Raw genomic sequence first — 16,214 nt, forward strand, 5'->3', positions numbered from 1 at the left:
ATAAAAGCAATAAAAGAAGGTGAACATGAAGGCAGTTGAATACTCAGTTATGTAATCCTGAATTGTTTTTATTTGTCATTCCATTATACCCCAGAACAAAGGATATGCCCTTGGATAGATGCATTTAATACTTTTCTTACAATCCTCAACATTTTTTGTAACAAATAACATTTTATTTTTGATGTAAACATGTTTTCACAGTGCATCAGAAACTTCACTGACAACAATAATAATTAGGATTTCAATAATAATTATAATGTAGTAACAATACTATTTTAAAACCTATATATATAGAGAGATTTTTTTCCATATACAAACATATATGTACAACACATCACATTCAGCCTTGTTTGTGTCTTAGAAATTGGGGGAGAGGGGCCACAAAACTTCTCCTGATGTGTGTGTGTGTGTGTGTGTGTGTGTACGCCATAGGGGGAATAGAGCAACAGCAAATCTCCTGAGTACAGACTCTTTGCTTTTCAGAGGATAAACAAAAGGGAAATATGGATTCCATACAAACGTAAAATCTTTTGTTGTCCTGCTGCAGCGGAAAGATTCAAATTCTGGTTCCATCCTCCCAATCTCAGTCAACAATAATTACAGCGGATTAGAGCTGATGTATAGACAGCAGTGGATATAGGATTTATCACATCATGCAGACCCAGTGCGGGCTTACAGCATAGTGTGTGTGCATCATAAACCATTACAGCCATATGGAATTTCTGCTGATTCAGTCTTGTCTCAAATGTGATTAAGGCCTTTGTCTTGTTTCCTTGCTACTTCTCCACAGATAAGAATCAGTGGGTCAACAGATTTAAGACAAGCTCACTGAAAGGAAACGTTGATACTGTGCCTCTTGCTGGGGGTAAAAGGGATTTTTTTCGACGCAAGGGCAAAAGATGAATTACATCCAGCCGAGGCCGCAGTCATGTCTGTTTAATGCACTTTTTTTTCTGACAGCATCAGCACTTTAATTTCTCAGTAATTAAGCTCGCTTTCAGTAAACTGCTTATCCAAGCAGCAGTAATCAGATCAAACATTTCTTGTAATTTGATTCCTTGTTATTAAATAAATATATCTCCAATTCAGATTCATCTGTGATCCATCACAGGCTGCGAGCCACAGATACACGCTGCAGTAAGTCTGTGGGAAGGGGAAATGGTCACCTTCACAGGACTTGCATATTAGAGCTTGTTAAATTGTAAGTTCCCAGCTGGCTCTGCCACTATGGGATATGTTAAAAATGCAACGCACAACACTCCCACTGGTTGGAAATTGGGGCTTAATAATGGCTAACAGGAGGCGTTGCCATAATATACTGAACTTTTACAATAATTACATTTTTAGTGATTGCATTTAGAAAGAGATTGAAAGAACCTTTGACTTTATGAGAAACTATGGGGGATCAAAGCGATTTTGATTAAAGACCTCCTGGCCAATGATCACTTAAGCTCAATAAAGGGGAAGTCTCACTTTCTCCCACACAGTTAAGTAACAAATTAGTGGGAAATGGATTCTGTGAGGGAGGACACAAAATCAGGACGATACTTTGCACTGGAGCTGCATAATAAGTCGCCAATATTTTCGAAGCCATCAAACAGAGGTGGGAAAACCATAAATTAAAAGCCAAATGAAGCCCATCACCCCCATTTCAGGACACTGCATGGGGTTTCTCTGTCCCCATGCTGCACATTTAGGCTGACATTTATGTCAATATATGAGTTTAATTTGACATCTGTACATACACATATCTACATACATGCAAACCAACGGCTATGTGAAATCCCTGACGTCTGATATATAAATGCGCATGGTTTGAATGGGATGAGCCAGTAGAGAGAGAGAGAGAGGACCCTGGTGGGAATGGCTAGTGATATAGAAGGTACACCTTGGTACTGTGCAGTATATGTTCCTTGAGTTGAACAGAATAGAAAAAAGAGACATCAGAATAAGAAATTCACAGTTATGTTTCCTGGTTTGTACATCCATCTTCCTCCAAGAGTCTTGGACAAACAAAGCCCATTCAACACAGGACTGGAAGCCAAGCCTCTGATATGTAGTAGAGCTTTTTTTAAATGCTAACCTGCATGTTGGTACAAAAATACCGGTTTCCAAGACAACAACATTTTGGTTTGGAGTGGAAGATGACTGTAACCTTTGGTACCAACATGACACAATAGGACATTCTTAACTCCATTGTGTTTCACTAATCCTTCATCTAGACCAACATCTTGTTCTCATATCCTGTGGCCAACATGAATCCAGCAACATCTTTTACACATTAGCTTAGTTTAATTCCCTGATATTGATATATGTGCACCGTCTCTACTGTACCTTTATCAGGGAAACAATTGTACCATACAGAGTTAGTAATATTCACCCGACGTTCATCCTGGAGGTGAGAGAGCGATGAGCAGTAGTGAGCTGCTACCCTGTGGACCCATGTAAGTAATTATAGAGCAGAGAAAAGATGAAGATGAGACAGAGTTTTGTTCCTAACATCCAGATTGTAATCAATATGAGGATCAAGTCCTGATGTTATCTAAATGTCAGTGAAAAGGCCCTTGTCTTTTGCAAACTGTGCTTCTTTTCACAGCATCTGCTCTGAAATCGTGGTACAAGGATGATTTAGTATCAATATTTTCTGGAGGCAGTCGCTCCCATGGGCAGAAGGGTGATTCGAGGAGCACAGCCAGCTGCAGAGCGCATCACATGTGCTGATGTGGTTGTATTGCATGACTTAAAGCGAATTATTCAGTGACAAATTGAAAGTGTTGCACTTTAGCTATTGTGTGGGGACGAGATGGCAGACGCTTTGATGCTGTGGCATTCTTTGAAAACCGCATTAAGAAATTGGAAAGCACAATTTTTCTTCTTTAGAACTGAGTCAGGCAGTGCTAATGAAAGGAATCATGAAATGGCATGCTAATGAAAAGAGTCATGGAAGTCATGAAAGTCGACCATGACATGCTCTTTAGCAGATCTAATTAATCTTGTCCATGGCAGGTCTTTTTGCACTTATTTGATGACCTATGCTGCCGGAGGACAAATGGAAAACTGCTTGTTGGACAAACTCTGCAGTTAAGCTCAACTATGCTCGCTAGGCATTTTTCATCAGAACAATGTTGGCAGGTGCTGAGGCAAAGCCTTGTGTCTCTCATGTTACAAATCCTTGTTATTGAACAGCAAGCCGTCTCTGTCCCATCTGAAGAGGAGTACTAAAGGCAAAGGGAGGCCAGCCATGCATAGACGAAAAAGTTAATTTCTCCTCCTTCCACTCAATGGCTTGAGGCACATCTTTAGTATGCCTATTTCACTAATGTTTTATTATTTGTGAGTCAGACCCAAAAGAAGATGTTGATATACTGTATGCTTCTCTCAGTATCTGCACACTTGCACTTCTGCCTATGAAAGCACATTTTAGCATGCAGAGAGGCACATTAGAAAACACACACACACACACACACACACACATGCAAATAAACCCACGCAATCTCTCTCTCTCGCTCTCTCTCTGTCTCAATCACTCACACACACACACACACACACACACACACACACACAAACTCTCTCTCACACACACACACAAACACACACACAGGCTTTTTACTAAAGGTTGTCTGAGGGCTTTAACTTCCGACTACTCCAGCACTAAGTTTTTAGCAAGTGATAGCTGCTTGATTGCACCCCTTCAGTTTCCTGGAAATAAAAGAAGCCATTATGTGAAATCAACTCCCACTCTGCAGTTCGGCACCTTTGTCCACCAGGTTTACAGGAGCCATCTATCTTTTTCAGCAATGCCTGTAGAGTAATTGTAAAACATGGGTAAAAGCAGCCAAACAACCAGGGATTTCTTGTTCTGGGTAAATATTTGTTTGCTATTGGAGTAATAATTAACATGACCTTTCACGTACAGCTGGTAATTACCCGAACTAATTGGCATATTCATCCTGTAATTGTTTATTGTCTTTTGTCTGGGTTTCATGTCAGAGCAAAAAGCAAAGCTCCTCTGGGTTTTTACAGGAAGATTTCTCATTAGACCTTGGAGGTCAAAACGTTGTCTGTCCCAATGTAAATAACTGGAAATACTGTGAAAAATGTATTGTGTGTTTTGTACAATTTAAAGTTTGTCATTATCATCACATTATAATCTTTAATAATACACAGTACTTTCTGGGCCATTGTATGATGGCGCCGCAAACATCAATCAAATTTTCTCATGTGGTTATTAATATTTAATAGTTTTGTGTTGAGGGCTCCATATATATTGTCTCCATCTACAATAGAGCTTAATCAGTGTTTTGCATGGGGTTCTACTAAGTCCTGACGACAGCCACTAGAACATCTGTTCTAATTGTTCAGCCATGGCTTCTGCCCTGGACACAGCTGATTGACCAAGATTGACATTGACATCTCCTCACTGAACTGCGATCAATACAACAAACCAATGGGTTCATTGTGGGAAGTCCATGTTCTCTTTTCCACTCACAAAACCAAATCCCTTTGATACTTCCTCAATGCTCTTGGGCATCAAGCTGCTCTGCTCATCTTGTTTTTGACTCCCCAGTAGGTTGTTACAAGTAGCAGCTGATATCCTTTACCTTGTCAGTTAAACTAATTGTGGCTTTGAGACCCTGACTTGTCCACAGCAGTGAGGAGACAGAAGTCATTCCTATATTAATAACGGCACTACTGTGGCCCTCGAATTAGGGAAATGCACAAATAAATACCTATCAAACAATATTTCCCTATATAAAAGAGTGGAAGTTTCAATATATGCTCCTGCCTCTAATCCATCTTGAACTGATCTGTGCGCTGCATCATGACTCCATGGATTCTCAGTCTCATAAGCTTCATCTGGATCAATTGGAGTCATGAGACGGTTATCAGCTCTCGTTAATTTGACCTGATGAAATATTGATGTTCATTTGCATGTTGGCTGTCTGGCTTACTTAGGTTTACACTCCTATATTGGCTTTTAACTTTGTGGTCATATGTTTTTTTTTTGGCAGTATCACATGTTTGAGACATACGACAACCTCTCCCATCAAAGGGAGAGGTCTGTTTGACCTTCAAAGTGATCAAGTTGTTTTTCCTTCAATCAATCTTGTCCTTCTGTTTTCAATTACATTTTTCCTTTTTTCCCTCACTTGCATTAGTCTGTCTTTCAACCTTCTCCCTCGCTGTCTCTTTCCCCGTTCCCTCTTTGTCTCTCACTTTCACACCGGCTGTGTTTGCGTCTCTCTAGAGGAAGTCGCTCTGCACCTCATTGGAGAGCTGACTGACAGCCACTTCGCTATGTGTTGATCCTGCAAGTATTCTGGCAGTCTGCTGGGGGGTGTGGTCTGGGCAGTTTGATCCAGTACCAGAGCCTGTCTCGGGGCAGGGACAGTGCCTGCAGGTCCCGTGGTTGTCCGGCAGCCCGTTCGACAGCCTTGTCGAGTTGCACTCCTCTTTGCGCTGAGACTGCGCACAGCTTCCCTTCTGGGTGGAGCCGTGCTGACACAGACAGGCACAGAGTGTCCTTCTGCACTGGGCCATGTCCCGACACAGGGACTTGCGGAAGTTGGGCTTGAAGACCAGATAGATGATGGGGTTGTAAAGGGTGGAGGACTTGGCAAAGATGGCCGCCAGGGCAAATGCCATGGGCGGCACATCCTTTGGGTTACCAAACGCTGCCCACATGGACACAATAGCGTATGGACTCCATGCTGTGAGGAAACCGATGCACACTGCTACGGAGAGCTGAGGAGAGAAACAGGTGCACAACACACATAAACTCAGCATGTAAACATATATTTACTTAGGCATACACTACCAGTCTTGATTGAATGTACTACTGTACTACTGTATATTTTCCATTATCTTAAAGCCATTTTGATCTAACGCTTATGCTTAAATGCTTGAAATGTGTTTCTTAGACAAATAGTTTTGATTTGACAGTTTTGATTTGTTTAACACTGTTTTGGTCACTGCATAATTCCATTTGTGTGCATTATTCTAAAATGTGGACAATAGTAAAAATAAAGAAAAATGTTGTGTCGAAAAGGGTTGAAAAGTGAGTATAGGTGCATTTACCTTAATGATAAGTGCATGTGCATTTGTGATCTTGTTCTGTGGGGACATGTGCTGCTGCACGGCCTGGCGGGAGCCCCGGACCGTCAGCAGGATGAAGGTGTAGGACAGGAAGATGACGGTGCAGGGCACAATGTAGCAGAAGAAGAAGAGGCAGACGATGTAGCTCAAAGCTGCGGTGCTGTGGCTGGGTGCGTGCCAGTTGATACAGCACGCTGTGCCGTAGGGCTCCGAGCCGTACTCGCCCCAGCCCAACAGCGGACCCACAGCGAACACCGCGGCATAGCACCAGACCCCTGCAACCAGCAGGCAGGCATGGCAGTACGAGAACTTGTTACCTGAGGAACAGGGCGACAGGGAGACAGAGGCCCGGGAAGGAGAGTTGGGGGAGAGATTACTGACAGATGAGGACATAGAGGAAGGATACAGAAACAACAGAATAGCAACAATATGCCGCTGAAGCATATTGAGTCTGGTTACCTGATGCTGATAATGGGGAATGAGGGAGGAGGAAGAAGAGGAGGAGGAGAGGAGGAAGAAGTGGAGAGATATAGTCCAATATAAGAGTGAATGGCATAATTGGTTAGGCGACTGCGAAAGGAAGATTAAATTGCAATCTACAGGTAATCATCCTCACTGTGAGTGTGGTTGGCTACACTGAACCATGCATCACCGCGCCTCCTAGCATGAGCCTATAGCAGGAATGCAACAAGCCAAGGATGGAAATAGTGATAAATTCACATGATCCTCCATTCCTGCCCATGTAAATTTAGATGTAACCTCAGGCATGTTCAGACAGAGGTTAAGCTCATGTGCCCAATAGGGACACACAAGTAAAGTTAACAACATGTTCATAATGCCAGGAACCCAAACGTAAATATCATGCGTTGTGAAAGGAGATTAGCAGCTCAGCAGCTTTTCTGTGAAGCCATGGTGTCTGAGGAAAGCATTCAGGAAACTATTACATAACACTGCCTTGCTCTCCACAGTCCAGGCACCAGGCACATATGACACCGTTTTTTCTCAGTGATGTGCTGTTGATTTCCCTCACACAGGGAACTGCCATGGTCATTGCACTTATGGAACTTCTCTTAAGTAATATCAAAGTGTGTTTAATACTGTGGCACAATATTTGCAGAATATTTCCAAATATTTTGTGATTTGTTGATATGAGTAATCATGTATCTGGAGCCTCTGCACATCAAATGGTGGAATCACAAACACATAATCATCTCCAACACCTTTCACCTCCCAGATTCCAAGCAATTACCGAAAATAATAATCGAAATTCAATTCAATTCAAAATAATGTTATTACCCATACCCATTTTACCCATGTTGAATACTCTTCAGGGAAATGTGAAGAAATGTTAAGCCTCCTTGTAAACAAAATTGCCAATATCAGAATGCAGATCACTGAAGCCACTAAAGTTGTATTTGTCTCCATACAGATTCCTACCTCAGCAGAATCATTTTATACTGTCGCTGCAGACTGATTAATAAATTAGATAGATTAAACTCTCTACCTGCACCTTTGATAATCAGCCCACTACATTTCTTAAAACGTCTTTACAGTTAGTCCAAAATCCTGCTGCCAGACTCCTGACAACAAAGAATTCATTGGCTGTATGCAGTGTTGCCAACTCTCTTCCGAGGAAAGTTGACTGCTCAAAAAGCCGCCATGTCAGCCATGAACTTAAGGTACCTAACATTACTATGCTTCACGAGTACCATGATTTGTTTTGATTTTGTGCTCTCAATCCTTTTTTAAGAATAGGTGTGTATTTTGTTTTTAAATGATAGATATCTCAAAACTCCTTAAATGTAAGTGTACTGCTGCATTTAAGACCCGCTTCTATTCACAGTTGCATGTTAAGTGGTGGAACATTGGCTTGTCATTACACCCATGGTCCAGGTCTTCATGGAAAACACTGAGACAAGCCTCAGTACCGCTAACCTCCTAATTGATTTAGAGCAGGGTGCCTTCACTGTGGAATCAGTGGGTAGGAGGACACAGAGAGCCTTATCTATAGTGCCACACACAGCCTTGGGAGAGAGAGAGAGAGAGAGAGAGAGAGAGAGAGAGCGAGAGAGAGAGAGAGAGAGAGAGAGAGAGAGAGAGAGAGAAGAGAGCTTAGCCCCTCTATTTAATAGTTCAAGTTGAGGGTGTGGGGTGGTGAACAAGCCTTGTGGCACACTCTGAAGTGAGAGTGGAGTTTGGGGACAGAGTGGGCTGGATAGTGATTACGGACAGCTGTTATCTGATGTGAAGCGTCCCTTCACTGATCAAACTCTCCAGCTATCCCAGCGGCACTTGAAGGATCCAGCTGGAGCTTATCGGATGAAAACAATTTCTTTTCGTGATCGATGCAAAGCGACGAGCCCTGTTAAATGGGTCTGTCTGTTACAAGTAACAAAGTTAAAACAGTATACAGCATGTTGGACATCTTGACCCTAAACATCTAATTTCCTGGAGTCCTTTATCTTATACTGCTCATTTATTGTTTCAGAACATTCATAAGCCATGTTCAGTAGGAAATATAGGTTGGTTGTGCCAGAGTTTTGTTTCTTTAACAAAGAAACTGATCTTAAATTCAATTCTAGGTAGCATTAAAAAGTCTTAAATTTGTCTTTGCAGATACTGTGTTTCAACTGAAGGGCTTATCATCACACAAAGCTTAAATCTTCCTGCTTGGTTTTCTGTTTTTTAGGCTACAGCTTAGTCACCACTGAAAGTTTCGTTTTTGTACTTTGCATTTTGCTCTGTATGATCATGATGTCACTTTTGGCTGCAACCTGAAGTTTTCCTGTGATTGTTTTTGTGAGCATCTGTGGAAAATTTTCCTGGAATTGCCTTCAAAAGCATCCGTGGAGTCTCTGATTTGCCCAGCACAGAGCTTTCACACCCATCAAGGCACCTAGACGCATGTTTTTAACACATATCCTGCACCTAAATCAGTACTGGGGGTTGTATATCACAGGTACGCTCTTTCACACTGAAAATCTACCTAGGTCCGGTCCAACTTTTTTCTTACACTTAACACAGAGGCGTTGACCCCAAAACAGCTGTTCTTGTTATTTGGAGAACTGGACTCCATTTCTAACAAATGCGTGCCCTCCAATTTGAAGCACCCAAATATGTGTGTATATACAGTATATATGCAAGATGTAATTGACATATTACATCTGGTGCAGGTAAAATGATAACAAGCAATGTACAATGTATGATGTACTATGCACATGGCATTGGCTGTATCGAGTATACAGATTCAGATTCAGTTTAGCAATAATTTTGGTTGATATCCAAGAGAGAAAACTGGTCAGTCATGAATCAGTATCAAATGGAAACGCTGACTTTTTCTTTTTATCCCCAGCTAGACCACTTCACTCACCATACTGTAAGCACCATGTGATATACTGTCCTATATTGTAAGGCATGTGGGCTTTGACTGTGATTGAGGTCTACTTCAGGTCACTGGTGCCTGAAAACCCCACAATTCTTACAGCCAATACCACTTAGCATCAAGAGAAATAGCCCTCATTGATTCTCTTTTACTGTAATTCCCAGCTCCCCTCTGCTATACATAACCCCATCTCCCTCCTGCCATTACCCTCCTATTTAGCGAACCTCAGGGGAAAGGTATTTTTACCCATAGAGAGCCTCATACTGAGGAACCGTCAGCCCCAAGTCTCTGGTTCCCCGATGGGCTTCGATCCAACGTTCCAGGGATTCACAAGTTCATCAGCAGCGGCGGTAGACGAAGAAGCGAACGGGAAGCACTAGATCTTTGTTCTGTTCTTAGATCACCAACTCGGGGCTAATTTGTCTGTCAGCAAATGTTTGATTGAGAATTCCAATACCCAGCTGATGTACAGGAGCCGTGAAAAAAAAACAATAAAGGAGCACTCAGATATCAAGAATAAATCTGATCCAGCTCTCCACAGTCCCATCTCCTCTTTCACTTTATGGGTCTATCAGGACGCTCTCAGAAAGAGGTGACAGCATGACAAATGTCTACATCATTAAAAATTACATCAAGTTTTTTTCAAAGTGCTTCAACAACGCAGTGTAATTAGTCATTTATTTGTTTGTGTATGCCTCTGGTGCAGCTATGTTGTAAGGTAAGGACACACATATCCAGTTACAGGACTCTCACTCTAACCACCAGGCCACACCAACATCCTGGAACTTTACACTTTAAAGATGGTTTAGGATGATTTTTCTGAAAGCTCCTGCTTCATTCATGCGTCTTGTATATGTATGTATGTGTGTTTGACATGCACACCTGTACACACACACACACACACACACACACACAGACACACACACTGTCTGTCTGTCGGTCTGTCTGTCTGTCTGTCTGTCTGTCTGTCTGTCTGTCTGTCTGTCTGTCTGTCGGTCTGTCAGTCTGTCTGTCTGTCTGTAGACACATTCTTGTGAACACAGTAACTCAAGAACAATACATGACAGAAACTTCATACTTATACCACAATCTACATATATTTGCATATAAATAAAGAAAAACTGACTTTCTTAAAACTGCTATAACTCCTTAATGCTTTACAGTAAGATACAGACTTCATAATACTGTAATGCCGCCCATGTGTTATATGAAGACAATTATGTTGACATAGAAATATGTGCTACTTAATGCATTCATTACCTTAATTAATGATCTCATTATCATAACTGGTTATGTCTAATATATCAAGGTATGTATGGTGGGACATTAGGCAGCTCAAGTGCCTTTTACTAATATGAGGCAGCACTTTTCCATGTTTTCTTTTCTTGTGTCCTCACAACGGGCATACATGAACACACACACACACACACACACACACCTACACACACACACACACACGCACATCCAATCCAATTAAACCCGAGTTTATTGTCTTCTGACACCTGATGTTGTAGTCCATGTTGAAATGGATGTAATAATCTGACACCACAGCTGGAGACCAAAGCTTGTGTCAGCAGCTCACGAGTTTTATCCCGCTCTTTTATCCTGCTGCCTCTCCAGAGCTGTCCTGCTCTCCACTCTCTGCAAAACCAATCCTCTGAGATTTCTGTGCGGTTTCTCCACATAGTTCTTACACTCTGATGCTTGTTTGTTTGCTCTCCTTTTTTCACTCTGTATACAGTATGTGTGTTTGTGAGAGAGTGTGTGTCTGCGTGTGAATGGCTAGGGGGACTGTCTGCACGGGAGTCTAAGCTTGTTTGGGATCAAGAGGACAGCATGGTTCAACGGTGTGTCTGTAAGCTGTGTGTATTTGTACCGGGCTCCTTGTGGCTGAGTCTCGTAAAAACATAATTATTTGCGCTCATCTGCATTTCAAACAGTATTATTTGTGAGGCTTGAAGTCTCTGGGGGTTTTGTGTTCTCCATTATAGACTCTCTTTCTCTAGCTCTTTAAAAATACAGCCTTTTCTTCAATTACCTGCGCCTATTAGTGGCAATTGTTCAGCCCACTGGAGCCTGGAACATAGACTTCTATTCGGAAGCTGCTAGCTGGTTCACTAAATCTTTAAGGCCCCATGAAGTTGGATAGCCCTCCAGATGTAAACATAATTAAGTTATATGCACTTTCTGTAAACTGCTCTCAATTCATAATTATCACACCTGAGATGTTTCTAAATTAATTATGACTTTGCTAAGTGATGCTCTGACAAATGACCACTGACAAAAAAACTGAAAACACTGTAATGATGATTTAATGAGCAAATTTAGCAGTGACTGATTAGTCTTGGAGAAAAAATCTGATTCCTAGGCATAATTGATATGAAATCATTCTCGTGTAAAATTTATATACAGACTTATGACTCATGGGAGTGTCAGCATCAAATCAATATTTTAATAATTTGCTTCGTATGAGTGTGTGGCAAAAATTATAGGCCCCGTATTTTGTGTCTGCATTCAGCTGTGAGTGTTGCGTGCAGATTTGGCTTAGACACGAGCAATCATGTTACTGTAATAAATCCATTATGGCCTCAGTGGCTAAAAGATTAATTGTGCTCATTAGTGGTGGACTGCTTGGAAGGGTTGCAGTCATACAAACACATACAAGACACATTCATACGAGCACACACATGCAAAAAGCCCAATGTAATGTATTGTATACACACACACATATACACAACGGCTCTGAAGTCTACAAAATGAAACCATTAAACTTTCCTTTTTTCCATTATGTCTGACATTTTCTGTTCCTCCCTCAGTTTCTGTCACGCAAAGAAGTATTTTAGAGCTACGAGGGAGCAGTATCTCACCTCAGGACCTAAATTAATTTGTCTCTGATTTTAGGATATAGACATGCCATGGCCCCTCGCGCTGTCTGGCAATGCCCTGGGTTACACTGGCCTCGAGGGGCAGTGCCATCAATTAAGAAAAATTTCGGGAGTAAGTCTAGTAGAGAAAGAGAGAGAGAGAAAGAGAGAAAGCTGAATCTCACAGTGTCTGAGAGAGCATTACATAATTTTAATCTAAAACTTAAAGCAGTCCTAATTGCCCATAATTAGCTAATTCCCTTCTCTATCAAAAATGCATTTGCACAATCAAATAGATATTCTAATTTATTTATTAGGATCCTCATTAACTTACACATCAGTTCCATGCGTTTGCACCTACAGTAAGGACAGTTTAGAGCAGTGGTTCTCAACGTGGGGTCTGGGGACCACCAGGGGCCCTTGAGGGGGTTCCAGGGGGTCCCCAGAAAATTGATGAAGTGTTAAACTTCAACATTACTTCATTTACACAAAGATAACACAATTAGAGAATGTAGAAGAATGACTATTTTGATCATATATCATATATCATATATCTCTCTATCTACAATACAGATAGTCATGGAATTCTGGACAAAATCATAACTAACAATACAAATATTTCATCAAATAAGGATCTGTGGCCCTAATGTGTAGTAAATTAGGGGTCCTTGATATGAAAACGGTTGAGAATCACCGGTTTAGAGTATCCGATCCACCGAACCTGCATGTCTTTGGAATCTGGAGGAAATCGGAGCAAACCCACACAAATACGAGGAGGACGTGCAAACCCCACAGGTCCCACAGATCGAACACAGGTCCCTCTGGCTGCGAGACAATAGTGCTGACCACTCAGCAACCGTGCAGCCTAATTGATAATGCATGAGGGTGCACACTGATTTAATATGCCACACAATAAATACAGATTTTTCTTGTCCTTAGTTAAGTGTATTGCCTGTCCTTGTGTCATCCTTGCCAAGTTTTATTACTCTGGAATAAACTGGAGAAAAGCTGTCCTTAAGAACTACTGGAGAATAATAAGAACAGAATTGTAAACGTTCACCTTGACTGCAGCACCATGACCTGTTCCCATAGTTGCTTTCAAATGCTTTCAAAGAAATGCATAATTTTGATTGTATGACTACTTTTAGTGCAGGTGACATCTGAATGTCAAGTGAAGACCTTGAGCAGAACCAGCCCCTGCATCATCTATGCTGGCTGTGATCCAGTGTGATTTGTTTGGCCAGTGCTTTTTGAGTAAACATATTGCTCAACAGGGAGGTTTTTCATGCTGTAAGCACCATCAAAACTGCCAGAAAAGTGCTGCCAGGGAATCATGCAAGTCCAATAATTAGTTGGTTTATGAATTTTTGCAAACATAACACCCTGGCACAGAATACATGAATATGTTATATCAAAAGACCTTTTAAACATCTCCTGATTTACATACCCTCCGATTTAAAGAGGTTAGAGGTTGAAACACAGGCATGTACATTAACATTACTGCAGCATGGCCACTTAGCCAAAGTGAGATGGACAATAAAGCATTTCACTCTGTAAGCAGCCCTTGAGTTGCTGGCCTCATTACTTTACGTAATTTTCTTCCCTTCAGATTCAAGGTTTGGCCTCAGCGAATTCTCAGAGATACAAGAGAGTAAAATCTGTTTCTGCCCAACTGGCATCCTTTGATCCTTTGAGAAACAATGAGTTGAACAAATCCACATGGGTGAAGCAGGCCTTCTGATTACTCAGTGATTAATTTTTGCTGGTTCATCTGATTATACTTCCCGTTTATATATGGAAATACTGTAATGATGGTAGTTTCAGACTGTATAATGAAGATATGAGGAAAAGCAAATTGTAAATTATGTGTGTTTGTGTGTGTGTGTCTGTGTGTGTGTGTGGGGTGGGGGTGGGGATGGGTGTCTTACCATAGTTGGGGCAGCAGACCTTGAGCCAGCAAACGGAAGAGAGCACCGTGAGGTTGGTCAGACTGCATAGGCCAAACAGAACGCCACAGAACGCATAGACAGTACAGGTTGTCTGATTAAACAGCCACCTAGAGAGAGGAGAGAGAGCAGGAGAGAGAGAGAGAGGGGAGCATCAGTCAGTTCATTCATCATAGATTGACATCATGATCTCTGGTTAGGATTTCTCTGCCTGGTGTAGCAGCAAAATCTGTCAGTGAATTACACAATTGGCACCCAACAGATGAAACAGGGAAGGAATTGTCTGACCTTCCCATTACCCTCTTCCCCCAGCTTGGGCCACATCCAAGCACACTGAGCAGTAATGCACCTTGACACCATCACAGCAATCCTGACTGCGGCTTATCAATCACGTACGCTCAGGGGATCAGAGGAGCGAGGAGGCAAGGGATAAGGGACGAAGCCGGACAGAAGACAGAGAGATTACCATGCATTACCACATTTCATTGATCGTTCTTAATGTTCAATATCTCCCCGTTTTTATAGCCTCTTTGATGAAGACATCACATGTCATCAGTCATCCCTCAGGAGAGGAGAGGAGAGGAGAGGAGAGGAGAGGAGAGGAGAGGAGAGGAGAGGAGAGGAGAGGAGAGGAGAGGAGAGGAGAATGCTCGCTCACCTGTGAGTGAAGGCTGAAGGGATGGCCAACGGGAAGAGGGTGATGGTCATGCTGAGGTCACTGATGGCCAGGTTAACCACAAAGAACTCGGCTGGCTTCAGGGAGGACTTCTTTCTATAGGCCACAAACAGCAGGATCCCGTTCCCCAGCACAGACAGGACACCTGGCAGAGACAAGGGTAAGACAACAACAGGAGAGAGAGTTGCAGAGACACGTAGAAGTGTTGTTGTATTTGAATACATATTCATAAAGGAAGCAAAAAACAAACACTTACCAAAAATGGTATATACAGTCCCCATGAGAAAGTCATTCTCTTTGGATATTCTGGACAAGAGCAAAAATGTTTCAGAGGCATTTCCCATCTAGAAGCAGAGTGGAGAGACAGCGGAAAGAGAGCAGAAGGAGAGAGAGAGGGACTTGTTAACTTGTGTTTTGGCCCTCTGGCAATTAAAAAAAACAACTTCCTCACAGATTTACGTCTCTGGATGCCTCGGATAGGACAAAACACACAGTGACTCATGGATCAGACCACAGCTATAATTGCAATGCCCTAAAACCATAAGTTACAATAATAAATGCAGTTTAGTTCCACTTACTGTTCTGGATGAGAATTGAAACCGTATTCAAAGCTTTCCATTGTTCAGTTCTGTGTTAAACTACTATACTGTATGACTATGTTTACTATAGAACCAGTATGTCTTCATGCCTATATCATTCATTACCAGTTAAAACTATCCAATATATCATTTGCCGCATTAAACAAAATATGCATGTCTTATCCAAAAATGCATAACAACATAACAATGTCACAACACAGCAGCGGGAGATATTAGCTCCAGACTCAACCACTTTCTCATCAGAGGGATTTTTGGAGTGTGTGTTTGAAGCTCTGTTTAACGCCCCATCTTTCTCTGGTTAATTCTTTCCCCCCTCTTCCCTTTAAGTGATAACACAACAAACCATGAAACAAGGACAGGGGATTCACTTATGTCTGCAGCTCTTTCTCTTTTTCAATTTGTAAACTTACATACAGAGTCGAGCAGAGAAGAAGAAGCTCTTTCCATTTACAAATTGACTATCCTCCTCACACTTTGGTCAATTGGACTTGGGAGCAAGTTATCTGCATATGTATGACATGCCAATACAGTATACAACATGGCCATGTTTTTAAAGTAATTTATGGGTGGAGATAATTTTAAAAAATATATTCATAGGCTGTCTATTTACCCAATGACTACAAACTGCCTCTATATATACTATATATTAAA

The 16,214-nt window shown here is 41.7% G+C and overlaps 1 protein-coding gene across 1 annotated transcript; it reads right to left on the reverse strand.

The window, feature by feature from the left end:
• Window positions 1-5,244: 5,244 nt before the first annotated feature.
• Window positions 5,245-15,308, reverse strand: opn7b (opsin 7, group member b). The gene is made up of 5 exons (XM_071898988.2): window positions 15,221-15,308; window positions 14,947-15,109; window positions 14,271-14,398; window positions 6,079-6,413; window positions 5,245-5,745 (listed from the first exon to the last, which is right to left on the reverse strand). Exons 1-5 carry the CDS (start codon window positions 15,306-15,308, stop codon window positions 5,245-5,247), a joined length of 1,215 nt encoding a protein of 404 aa, XP_071755089.1.
• Window positions 15,309-16,214: the final 906 nt, after the last annotated feature.

The sequence above is a fragment of the Centroberyx gerrardi genome, chromosome 14 (genome assembly GCF_048128805.1).
Source record: "Centroberyx gerrardi isolate f3 chromosome 14, fCenGer3.hap1.cur.20231027, whole genome shotgun sequence".
NCBI classification, from domain to species: Eukaryota; Metazoa; Chordata; class Actinopteri; order Beryciformes; family Berycidae; genus Centroberyx; species Centroberyx gerrardi.

Excerpts from the sequence above, each read along its gene's own strand:
- opn7b (XM_071898988.2), bottom strand. The coding sequence starts at position 15,308 with ATGGGAAATGCCTCTGAAACATTTTTGCTCTTGTCCAGAATATCCAAA. Across the intron at positions 14,399-14,946 it reads CCTTCAGCCTTCACTCACAG|GTGGCTGTTTAATCAGACAA; the intron begins GTGAGCGAGCAT and ends TCCTCTCTCTAG. Across the intron at positions 6,414-14,270 it reads GGTCTGCTGCCCCAACTATG|GTAACAAGTTCTCGTACTGC; the intron begins GTAAGACACCCA and ends CCTGTTCCTCAG.